This window comes from Acinonyx jubatus, chromosome B4 (assembly GCF_027475565.1).
Source record: "Acinonyx jubatus isolate Ajub_Pintada_27869175 chromosome B4, VMU_Ajub_asm_v1.0, whole genome shotgun sequence".
In the NCBI taxonomy this organism is placed as follows: Eukaryota; Metazoa; Chordata; class Mammalia; order Carnivora; family Felidae; genus Acinonyx; species Acinonyx jubatus.
Genome location: NC_069387.1, coordinates 123,838,697 through 123,851,263, shown reverse-complemented (window position 1 = coordinate 123,851,263; position 12,567 = coordinate 123,838,697). Strand labels below are relative to the sequence as shown.

Below are 12,567 nucleotides of genomic sequence, written 5' to 3'. Positions count from 1 at the left end.
GTGAATTGGAAAATGAAATGTCTTTTGGAATGATCTATGTGACGCTTTATGTAGAAAAGGACATTCTGTACAGGCTTAGGTACAGTAGGGGTGAACTGACTGCATACATCAGGAAGGAGGGAAGGCCTGCTCCAGGATGCCCTGGGGGACTCAGAAGGGAGGGTGTGCTGAGCGCTGGCTCTACCTCAGATGCTTCAAGCGCTTTCTTTGTACTAACTCAGTTTCCTCTTGACGACTACCCCTAGGAGTTTGATACCACTGCTATTCCCATTTTACAGGTGAGGAGACCGAGGCACAGATAGGTTAAGGACTGCACCCAAGGCTACACAGCTGGGAGTTAATATCTGGCAGTCTGATTTAAGACGCTGCACTGTCCGCAGACTCACTGTTGCCAGGCAGATATCAGAGAATCACAGAAAATTAGGAATGAACAAGGTGATTTTCTTCTACTCACTCTCAAATTTTTTATTCTGAAATGTGCAACGTGCTCAGGTTTTTAAAGTCAGTGTGTCTGCCAATTCCTTGCATTTCTAGAAATTCTCATCCCCAAAGTCCTTTATATTGATACCTCATTAGATGTCCTGGCATTATGGGAATTTGTGTGGCCATGATTTGGGGGAGGAAGGGTGCAGGCACAGGTTTGACCAGGGAAATAGAGTAGAATTTTAAAGAAAACGAAAAGCAGCAAATGCAATGAGAAAAAGAAGACAGGGACAAAATGATGGAAACAAGCCAAAGTCTGGAAATCAAGCTCTTGAAAATAACCTTTGCTGTCCTTGCAGCCAAGCAAGCTGACTGTGGAGACTCTTGTTAGAGAAGATTGAGTTACGCTCCTGAATGCTTTCTCCCGATGCGTCTTCCTCTCACCTGTGCATGGATTAGTCAGGAGAATCTAATGTGATTTGCTCCTTAAAGCCCATCTGCTCTCTTTTCTCATTTGTCCTCTCTTCTCCACCCCATCCTTTCTTCCAAAGCAGGGGCTTTGCAGTTAAAGAGACCCAGCCTGTGCCCCTTCGTGGCCCTGTGTATATTCAGGCAAATGATTTAACTGTCTAAGCTTTATTTTCCTCATCTGTGAAATGGGCATAAATGATACCAACTTCAGAGAATTGTGAGAATTCAGGGCACCTACAGGAAGTGCCTGGCATGGAGGAGGCTGGCACATAATAGCTCTTAGTGCCTACACCTCCCCACTTCTCCTTCCTCCCTCCCCTTCCTTCCTTAATCCCCTCAGGTTAGCTGGGCTGTGCTGCCAGGGGAATCATAGCCCTAACTGACATGGAGTTTTGAGGAATAAATCTCAGGTGTAGACAGCTCTTGTGCTCAAAGCTACAGAACAACTTCTAAGTAAAGCTCTTAGAGGAGAATGTACCTATAAACCTCAAACAAGAAAGCAACCACTTACAACATCACCCATCAAATATTTCACCAAGTCCAGGAATTCCAAATAATAAAGTAAAGCCACTAAAGGAGATAATGCTTGTTAATATTACTAATGTTAAAATAATTGTAGTATAGTTGCAATTAAGGATTAATTCATTAAGGGATCATTGATAGGGGTGAACAGACCACCATTTCTATAATTTGTTGCATCCTTATTAACTATAACAATGGATTCCATTAAATCAGTTAACAACACCCACATGGCAGCCAGTCCTTGCCAGGGTCTTGGTGATGGAAAACAAAATCTACACCCAAATAAAATAAATCCGAAAATCCCAATCTCCAGGCTGGACCTAAGTTGAGTAGTTTACACAGAGCTGCAAATTAAATTGACTGCATGTTAGGCTCCTGGATGTCAAGTTCTCATGCTGATGTCAAACTTTTCAGCGATACCCTATTGTATCAGCAGGAAGCTGAAGTTACACGAGCACCGCATCAAGAGAGAACTTGCTGAAAAGGAACTTACCATTGCAGAGTAGCAGGAGTGGAGTGGGGCTTGGATGCTCTATTGTTTTCTTTTTCCTCATCTGTTAAAGGAAAGAAAAAGGAGCTACCTTCAGTAGGAAAAGTAAAAGGCTTCTCAGCTCTCCCAAAGTTCCCTCAAATATTGATGATTTGAAAGCAACCGTACTTTGGCTTTTCCGACATGTTAGACTTCTTCTCGAGTGAGAAAAAAAGGAGAAACTGACTTACACAGAAAACTCTTTTACATCACTTTGCATTTTGATCTGATGTAACTAACCCGTGAAGAGTTGAGGAACTGTCTCTCTTTATCACTGAGCGGCATGACTGCGTTCACCCGACTTGCTATTTTCCCACCTGCAGCTGGACACCTGACTCTAGATTCTGACCTAAGAACTTCCAGACCTCACTGACCGTTTGCTCCTGGTAATGCCCATGGAATAGACAGCGGTGTCAGGTAAGGGAAGAAGAGTGCAAGGGTTCGGGAGAATTAGGATAGCAGTACAACAGAGCAGAGATTGGCAATTCTTTTTCTGTAAGGGGCCAGAGAGCAAATATTTTAGGGACTGGGGGCCAAGAGGCAAAATCAAAACTATTATATAGTATTTATATAACAAAAGAAAAAACAAATTTCCACAAAACTTTAATTGACAATATTCAAAATGTAATAATAGTAATTGAGTACAGTTTTTGTAACATAGGTCTATTAATAAGGATAATGGAACTGTTTGGGGGGAAGAGGCAACATTTTTCTTAACCGGAATTCAAAGTTCACATCTCTACCATTGAACAGATTATAAATATTCACGTGTAAAAACCATTCTTAATTTATAGCCCTATGAAAACAGGCATCAGGCAAGATTTGGACTGTGAGGTCCTGGTTTGCTGATTGCTACAACACAGCAATCTGAACAACAGATCAATCTTTGTGTCTATGAAGAACTGCTCACAATTTCATTCGTGGATTAACTGAGCAATACATAGTAATTAGCCTCAACCAATTCCTAATAAAGATTATTAATAGAAACAGTCAACATAAAATTTCTTGATCCACAAAATTTGACCCAAGAAGACCAGTATGAGTAACAATCTCAAGAGAAAATTAATAACATCAAAACCTACAAATATAATCAACAAAATTTACTAAGAACATGTAAAATGGTCAAAGAAATAAGTCTGTGGTGTAAAATTTATATGGAAAAGAATCTGTATATCCACAAAAAATATTTTAAGTAAAACAAAAATGAAAGTGGAAGAAAATGAAATATGGTATAGGGAAAAACATTAAAAACAAATAAATTAGCTTAGGGGCACATGGTTGGCTCAGTTGGTTGAGCATCTGACTCTTGATTTCAGCTCAGGTCATGATCTCACGGGTTGTGGGCTCGAGCCCTGCATCAGGCTCTGCACTGACAGTGTGGAGCCTGCTTCATGTTCTTTATCTCCCTCTCTTTTGCCCCTCCCCCACTCATGCTCTCCCACTCTCTCAAAATAAATATTTAAAAAATAAAGAAATAAATTAGCTTAATAAAGTTGAGTTCAGAAAACATTTTCTTGATGGAAATGTATAAAGACTGGTATAATTCTGATTAAAACATGTATTCATAAACACCATAAGACACTGCTGTTGCTTATACAACAAGTGTACATACTCAGCTTCTTCCTTATTAAACAGAAGTGCAATTTAGAGGGGACCATGTGTCCAGGGAGGGTGATTCCCTCTCAAACCCTAGAGAGGTGAATGTTGATTAATTTAAATCTAACACAGTAGTTTTATCTACCATCAAGCCACTGATGGGGTAGGTGTGACATGATGGGGGGGCGGGTGACACGATGCTGGCCTTTAGGACTTATGGAGAAGCTCTCTGGGGCCTCTGGGAAAGATATTTTTCCCCTGATAAGAAGAGATGGAAGGGCTTGATTTTGAACTTCCGCCCTCCAAAACTGTGAAAACACAAGTATCTATTGTTTTATGCAAAAGCAAGCAAGCAAACAAATAGGTGAGAGAGTCTGGCCTGTGCTGGTTTTGAACATGGCTGAGCAGACACGAGAGTGAGGCAGCAAGCTTTCAACTGGGAAAAGAGCAGCCTGGGGATGAAGTCCACACTGAGGCAGCAGAGAGGAAAGGTGGAAAGACTGGGGGTTCCAAATGTCATGTTGTGCCTCATCAGCCGACCCCCCAAAAGCTGCCTCTTTGTTTGGTCAGATGATAAAATTTTCTTAGTCAATAAAACCTCTTTTCATTGGGTATTCTCTTCCCTACCACCAAAACCATCCTAACCAATACAAACACTCACATGAAATGTTCTCAGGGACAAAATGTCCCAGTCCATTATGGGCTCGACACCTGCTCACGGTGCTTTGTCAACCTAGAGCTCCTTCTAAATGCTTCTCATCCTTTCCAACTAGAACAAACGACACCACTTCCTTGAAGCCTTCCCTGATACTCTCCAAGTCAGGCATCATTGATCCTAACTCTTCTTCTACAACCTATTATAACTTATCTCTTGGTTGGACAGTTTAGCCACCTGGATCATTATTTCTGTACACAGCCACATCCATCTCTCCAACTTCAGTATCCTACTTAAGAAACTCCTACTTAAGAAAGGGATGACATCTTAGTAATTTTTGTGTTTCCTCTTGCTAGTGCCTCCCACCTGGCACTTAACAGTTGAGTCTGCCTTCCACAAACGTCTTCAACAATCTTAAAAGAAATAAAAAGCACAATAAGGAGCATGAACACGTGGGTCTCACAACAATATAGACACACACACAAAAATACTAACCTCAGTTTTCACAAAGAAACAAATAGGAAATAATAATGAGGCACAATTTTACATCTCTGAGAGTAACACGAGTTTTAAACAATGATAATCCCTAATGCTGGGGTGTAAATGGTAAAACTGACAGTCACATATTTTTCTGAAGGTAGTGTTAACTGGTACAAAGTTCTGGCAAGCAAACTGGCCGTAATAGTGACAGCCATCTAAAATGTCCAGTCACTTGACCTCACAACCCAACTCCTAGAAATGATACTAAGCAAATAATCCAAAATAAATAAAAGACTATGTTAAGAAACACATGATTGATTTTCTTCTCAAACAAGGAAAAGTACATAAATGACCTAAATATACCTCCTGGCGTATGCTGGAACATGATTAACATTTCCATTCCCACTAGAACTGGCAGACTATCTCCCCCACCCCCTGCTTCTTTACATTTTAGCACTTCGGCCAAGCTGGACTAGATATCAAAAGACCTGTGTTCTAGAATCAATGCCAAAACTTACTGGCCATGACTGAGCAAACCCCTCAACCTTTGAGCTTCATGTTCCTTCATTTGTAAATGGTCATTTTATAGGGCCAGTGAAAGGATTATATTAATTAATTCAAAAAATATTCACTGAATAGCTAATTTATGCCAGCTAGACACCGAGGATAAAGAAATTAAACTCCTGTCCTTCTGTCTGGTTGGAGAGCGAGAAAGACAAACAACGGAGAGAAAGGCCAAGTTCAGTGAGAAGTGATAAACGCTATGACACGGATAGGCAAGGAAGAGCCTGCTGACACAGACTGGGTGAAAAAGCAGAGCCCATCGCGGAAGGCTTACTGGAAGAAGCAGTGATAAGTGAGCTAAGTCTCTGAGTGTGCCAGAGATGGGAACCAGATGGCAAGGAAGGGGGGACCAAGTCAGGGGAAAAGAAGGTGGAGAAGGTGAGGAACAGACCGAGACAGGGGACCCAGAAGCTCATGACCCCCTCCCAGGAGGAAGATGGTTACAACGCGGGTTGGGCGTGGCGCAGGGAGCTGGAGAGGGGCTCTTCTGACAACGTAATAACTCTGTTTAAGCTTCAAGACAGTTGCTTAAACTGAGGATAATAAGCACGCCTGCCTTGAAAGGCTGCCGGCGGAATTAGTGGAATGAACTCAACACAGGCTAAGAGCTCCCAAATCTCATTTTCAGGGCTGCGTGGCAAAGACCGCCCTCGGCTGCTCTGGCGGCCAGGATCCCCCGGAGCACTTCTGCTCAGCCGTGGCTGCTGTGGGAAGCAGGCCAGGGAGGCCGCGCTTCTGCTCACTTCTGCTCGGAAAGACTTCCAGGGACAAAGACAAATGCGTGGATGGAGACCCCGCCAGGCAAACACACACTGGGCGACATCACAGCTCCAAACAGGAGGAGGCATTTGAGCTGTGCCCTGAAGAGACAGTCAGGGTTTTTAAAATAACTTTGTTTTCTGTTCGCAAAAGTAATCCATGTCCATTTTTTGACTTTGGGAAAATAGACAGAAAATAGAAATCTCTGGAAATCTAAGCCCCTCTCAACACAGAGAACTATTGTTTTCATCTTATTTACCTCCAGTCTGCTTTCAACATTCTCTTTCACACCCAAGGACACACATACCCCGAACTTAGAACAAGTGGGGGCCACACAGTCACCCTGGCTTGTCGCCTGTCCCCTTCACCTTTACAAGAACAGGTCAGACTTTGAGAGGAGGACGCTGAGGGAGGGGGTGTTCCAGGGGAGGAAGCAGCACACGAAAAGTCTTGGAGGACAAAAGCCGCGGCCCAAGGGAGAGCGCACACCGTCCACTTGGCTGGAGCCACAAAAGTCCCTTGTTCTGGGACTCCATCTCAGTGCCCGCCCCGCCTCAGGTCACACCTGTCTCTACTGTGTCAGATGTCTCTCCCCAGTGAAGCTCTGCGATGGCCCATTTCTGGTACCAGCGAATGCAAAGAGACCTGGCTTTGAGGGCAAGGCAGGCCTGGGTGCGAGTCCCAGCTCTGCCCTCAACTCTGGTTGGAACCCTGGGCAGCTAGTCCAATAAAGGCCCGGGGGGTCCTTTACCTAAAACATGAGAATCATAACTTATACCACAAGCACAGTTTGAAAATTAAGTGTGTTCAGAACTAGACACCTTAAAAAAGAATACCATCACAACAATAATAGCATTTATTGGCCAAGTACTTAAGCCAGGCATCATGCGTGCCTAGGTTTTTGTGCACTCTCTCACTGTATTCCTCCCAAGGGTGCCATGAAGAAGTTTTAGATCTGATTTCATAAAGAAGGAGATCGAACTTTGCAGAGTCTGAATCACTTGCACCAGGCCCTGCAGCCAATGAATGGAGACTGGACTTCACTCTGTGCTCAGCACATGGTGGCTACTGACAGTGCTTGGACAAGAACTGGTCGATGCCAGAGCCAGTGCAGACTCTCCAGCTTGGTCACCAAAGAGGTGCCTTCCACCCCTGCAGGCCCCTTTCTAGACCCCTAGTGACTCTGTGCCCAGGGTCTCAAAGCCCAGCCTCTCTCTCCCAAAAAGGGGTATGTGTGTCACAGCCAGGCCCCTCCTATTTGATGGCTGTCAAGCCTGATTCGCCAGAAGTGCTGGTTACTCACTTATTCATCAAATACCGATTGTCTGCTAGGTTCCAGCCCTAGGCCAGGGGCTAAAGGGTGAGACCAGACAGACATTGTCACTGTTCTTTAAAAACAAATTTTTTTTAATATTTCTCTATTTTTGACAGAGAGGAGTAGGGAAGGGGTAGAGAGACAAGGAGACACAGAATCGGAAGCAGGCTCCAGGCTCTGTCAGCACAGAGCCCGATGCAGGGCTTGAACTCACGAACTGCAAGATCATGACCTGAGCTGAAGTTGAATGTTCAACTGACTGAGTCACCCAGGCGCCCCGTCTCTGCTCTTTTAAGATCAGAGTCAAATTATCAGCAAATAAAATGTAAGGGCAAGTCCAGGATGTTACAGCGGCACCAAATGTGGGGTGTGACTTGCGTCTTGGTATCTGAAGGAGGAGAAGGAACCACCTGGGTGACGAGCACAGGAGAGCACATTTTAGGTACAAGGAAATAGCCACAGTTGATAGAAACTTTGCCAAATGCCTTTTCTTTTTAACAGGCAAAAATGCCACAAACGAAATGAGATTCATGCCATAAGGCAGAATTTCCAGCCAGCAAGGCTCCTGGAGGCACTCACAGCACACGCTGGGCCACCCATTCTCAAGGCCCACCCTGCTCATCCTACCAAAGCCAGAGAGCGGCCGTTTGCTTAAAACCTCCCAGCGAGATGCAGCCCACTGCCTGGCCTTCCAGCCACTCTGTCCTGCTCTCACTTTGCAGTCATGTCTCCAAACACGCTCCAGGGAATCTCAGTCAATTTCCCAGTGGAAATTCTCTGCTCCCCTCTCTGGATCTACATCCTGATAGAAAGTCTGAGGCCAAATTTCCAGGCTCAAACACTGGCTCCACCACCTGCCAGCTGTGCGACTTTGAACAACCTTTTGGTGCCTTAGTTTCCTTATCTGAAAAACAGGGGTAACAATAGCATCAAGCACATACTGTGAGGATTAGTTAACCACTCCTGGCACAAGATACATGCTACCTATGTATTCGCTGTTACTATAATAGTTGTCACTCTTCTGCAGGGGCCATGCACCTGGATCCCCATCCTGTCCCTGGGGCTGCGTTTGGCAAGCCCAGCCCCTGGGACACGGCTATTTGCTCCTCCCCTGTGCTCCTGCAGCACCCCAACTAGCCCCTAGCAAAGACCTCATCACAGGGTATGGTCACTGCCTGCCCACCAGTGTGTCTGCCTTGCTAGTCTGTAAGCTTTATAGGGCACAGACTGCGTCACCACTGTGGCTCCAGTACCCACACAGGGTAGGGGCTCAAGAAGTATTTGTGGAGGGGCGCCTGGGTGGCTCAGTAGGTTGAGCATCTGACTCTTGATTTCAGCTCAGTCATGATCCCAGGGTCATGGGATCGAGCCCCATGTCAGGCTTAGAGCCTGCTTAAGATTCTCTCTCTCTCTCCCTCTGCCCCTCTTCCCTGCTCTCTCTAATAATTTTTTTTTAAAGAAGTATTTGTGGAATGAATGGATGAATGGCTAAGATCATACCACAATTAAATTCTGAGACTACCCATCTTCATAAACATACAAATAATAATTCTATCAGAGAACCTTTACTGAGGACTTATAATGTGCCTTATATGTGAAATACCAAATATAGTGCTTAATGTATACTTAGTGCTTAATCAATTTTAGGTCTAATTACTAGTATTATCCCCCTTTACAGAGAAAGACAATGAGGCTCAGAGAAGTGGGAAGCAAGCTGTCTGAGGTCACACAGCTAGTGGGGGAGCCAGGAGAGGACCCACTGTAGTTGACATGAAAACTTCCCGAGCCCAAACATTTTGAGCCTCAGTCTCTCTTGCAACCTCTAGTACTGCACTAAATATGGTACAGAACATAGTCTCTGCCTAATATCTGCTGATTGAATTCACAATATTTGGGAACCTATTTTAGAATATTTCCTGCCTGGAGCCAGTGTGGCAGAGTTTAATATTAAGGGAGAACGTTTCTAAATTAATTACTTCTGTTCAGATCCCAGGAAAGGTTCAAGTTTATGCAAGTCTCGAGTTTCACTTCAAAGTTCTAATTCTATTTCCTTTCATTATGTTAACCTGGCTGCACCTGGCCAGACCTCACCTGTTGGGAACATGCGCTGGCCAAACATTTCATTTCCCCTTATCCAACCTCTTCCCAGCCACTGCAAAGGACGCCAGCAGATGATCAGGGTGCCTGGACCTAGGCCTTTGGCAGTGGGCATCAGCCCCTGGCAGCAAACCCTTCTCCCCGTGGGAACAGGGCTGAGCCCCAAACAAAACTGTGATGTTGGCAGGCATTGCTCTGAGGGGGCCCCACACCTGCCTCCTTTTACCTCCTCTGGGTGAATTCCTTCCTAACCTTGGAGTTAGAAAAGGCCTTTCTGATTTTCATACAAAACCCAAAAGCCATAAAAGGAAATGTTGATAAATTTCCTACATAAGAAATCCAAAGCTTTTATGTGGGGGTGTGGGGGAACCACACCTTAAGTAGAAAGATAATACCGTGCTTGGGAAAACTTCAGTCATACCGCAGACAACCATCTCATCTCCCCACCACAGACAGAGTGCCAATAAAACCGAAAGGAAAAGGACTAAGAACCAAGAGGAAAAAAAAGACAAAACAAAAAACAAAACAAAACAAAACCAAGCAAGGCACATGACACACAGTTGATGGAAAAAATACAAATGTTCTTGAAATGTGAAGAGATGATTAATTTCAATTAGTGAGAAGGAAAACTACACTGAAGTACCATTTCTCAATCAGATTGGCAAAAATCCAAACTGCGACCACACAACTGTGCGTGAGGTTGTGGGAAAGAGGTGCCCTCCCACCTTGCGGGGGTAGCATGACAGGGTGCCTCCGCATGTGGAGGTCATCTGGCCCAATGTACTGAAATCCCACATGCTCTTTAGCCAGCGGTCCCATGTCTGGGAACAGATCCTACAGCTATGGGTGGGACACATGGGAGGTGACCATACGCATCGCAACTTGTCTGGAATGGTAAACGTTCAGCAACAGCTCAGCGCTCACCTGTTTAGCTAAACTATGCTACATCCTCACAGAATGCCACACAACTGTGAAAAAAAAAAAGATTGAAAACAAGAAAAGAATGAGGATGTTCTCTGTTCTTACTGATAGGGAGCATTCTGGGGTTTAGTATTAAGTGAAAAAAGCAAGTCACAACAAAATGCATTGAGGCTGCTGCCTTTTTGTCTTAGAAAGTGGCATAAAAGGGGGTGCCTGGGTGGCTCAGTTGGTGGAGCACGCGACTCCTGGTCTTGGGTTGTGGGTTTGAGCCCCATGTTGGGTGTAGCGATCACTTAAAGATAAAATCTTCAAAAAAAGAAGTGGCAAAAAAGAACATATACTTGAATTTTTATTTGCATAAAGAAATAAAATACTGGCAGAATGCACAAAAAGCACCAAAAATACTGGAAAAATACACAATAAAGAAATAAATGCACGTACCACTAGGGAGTTGAGGTGGGACTGAGACTTCTCAATGAGTACCTTTAAGGCATTCTGATTTTTGAACCATACGAACACCTTATCTATTCCAAAATACTCTGAGTTTGAACAAAATAAAAACTCCTCTGTTCGGGAGGGAGCAACTGAAGGAAGAATCTATTCATACTTGGTTAAGTGATACTGGAATGCCAAAAACCGAAAGCAAATTACCAATACTGATAACCTGACGGCTTTACAGTGTTTTGCTTTCCTAATATCCATTTACCTAATAAACACATACTGTGCACCTACTAGGCACCAGGCCCTATCAAATTAAATAACACACAATCAGAAGACATTCTCTCTTCCCCTCAGGGAGTTATAGCCCACGGAGGGACTGAGTGGAGGTGTCGAGGGGCCCTGGCAGTGAGCTCCAAGCACAGAGGACAGACTAGCGCCTTCTCCACAAGAGAAGAGGACAGACAGACACTCAGAGGGACACAAGAAGGGCAGCCTGAGATGGAAGAGTGGGTGGGTGAGGAAGGGGAGGAGTCTGGGGGGTTGTCTTTAACCATGGCCTCATCAGCCAGCCAGCGGTCTCACGCTGTGGTTCCCAGCTAGGACTAAACTGCCCCACACAGGCAGTCCGACTGTTACAAGCCATCATGCGAAGACTTTGGGAACTTCCCACTCCAAGTCCTTACCCTTGCTCTGGGAGCTGTCGAACACCTTCCTGCTATCAGCAGGAGGCTTTCATCCACCACTCGGTGGACATGAGAAAAAATTTAGCTACATTTCCTTTTCTCTGGAACCCACCGTAGGAGGTCACAAGATCCCAAACTGGAGACACCTGCCCAGTGAGTGGATTAGGGTGAGGGAGATATGTGGCTTTCACACACACAGCCCTGAGATGCAATGAGATCTTAAAATGATAATGATGTGTCACATGAAGCTGGGACCCACTGAGACCCCAATTCTATGCCATCATGCCACTGAACTCTGACTTTCCTCTTCCTTGTGCTGTAAAAATTCTCCGTCACCACCCAACAGTGGGGAACAGCTATGACAAGTGGGGGAGGTGTCGGGGAGGGTAACAGAAGAAGGGCTGAATTCAGAGAGAGGCAAACACGACAGAGCGGCCACTGGTAGCAATGGCCAAGAGAGGGTAGGGACACAATGTGGACTGTCTCAGGAGAAACAGCAGCCCTTCCCATATTTCCAACCCCCCCCCCCCTCCACTCCCAGCACACACAATCTGGTAACCCTTGGAGATATAGGGCAGACTCTGGACTCCCACCTAAGATCTAGGATGGAGGCTGGAGTCACTGACTTAGATGTGCCCTGAAGGCTAGAGGACTTGGGCACATCTGGGTCACATTGAACTTATACTCTTTCCCAAGGAGGGCAACAGGAATCCCAAGGAATCTCACTGGGTTCCTACTGTGTGGACCCATCCTATGGTCCTCATCTCCCCAACTCTCTCCATCCCACTAACGCTGCCCTAGACTGCAGCCTCATTCCCTCAAACCTGGACTAGGTGGAAACCCCCAAAGTGTCCTCCACGCTCGAATGCACCTGCACAGACTCTCCACATTAATCTTCTGAAAATGCCGCTTTGATTTGTCACTCCTCCACCCAGCTCCTTCAGAGGCACCTTAGCTATCAGACTCCAACCCCCTTGTCTGGAATTCAAGTTGCTCAGTGATACGGACCAAACTCACCTTCCCAGCCCATGATCCTTCAACCTCTGCTTAAGCCAATCTGGAAAACTCTCCAAGCTCAAAACCTTCCTTGTGGCTTTCTGTCCCCCAACCC

At 45.2% G+C, this 12,567-nt stretch overlaps 1 protein-coding gene across 4 annotated transcripts in view; it reads right to left on the bottom strand.

The window, feature by feature from the left end:
- Positions 1 to 12,567, bottom strand: part of RFX4 (regulatory factor X4) — a 162,280-nt gene that overhangs the window by 112,447 nt on the left and 37,266 nt on the right. For all 4 annotated transcript variants that reach the window (XM_027070926.2, XM_053226685.1, XM_053226684.1 and 1 more), the window contains one exon: positions 1,910 to 1,970. In XM_027070926.2, the coding sequence (XP_026926727.1) occupies positions 1,910 to 1,970 (61 nt within the window). The remainder of the gene's footprint in view (positions 1 to 1,909; positions 1,971 to 12,567) is intronic.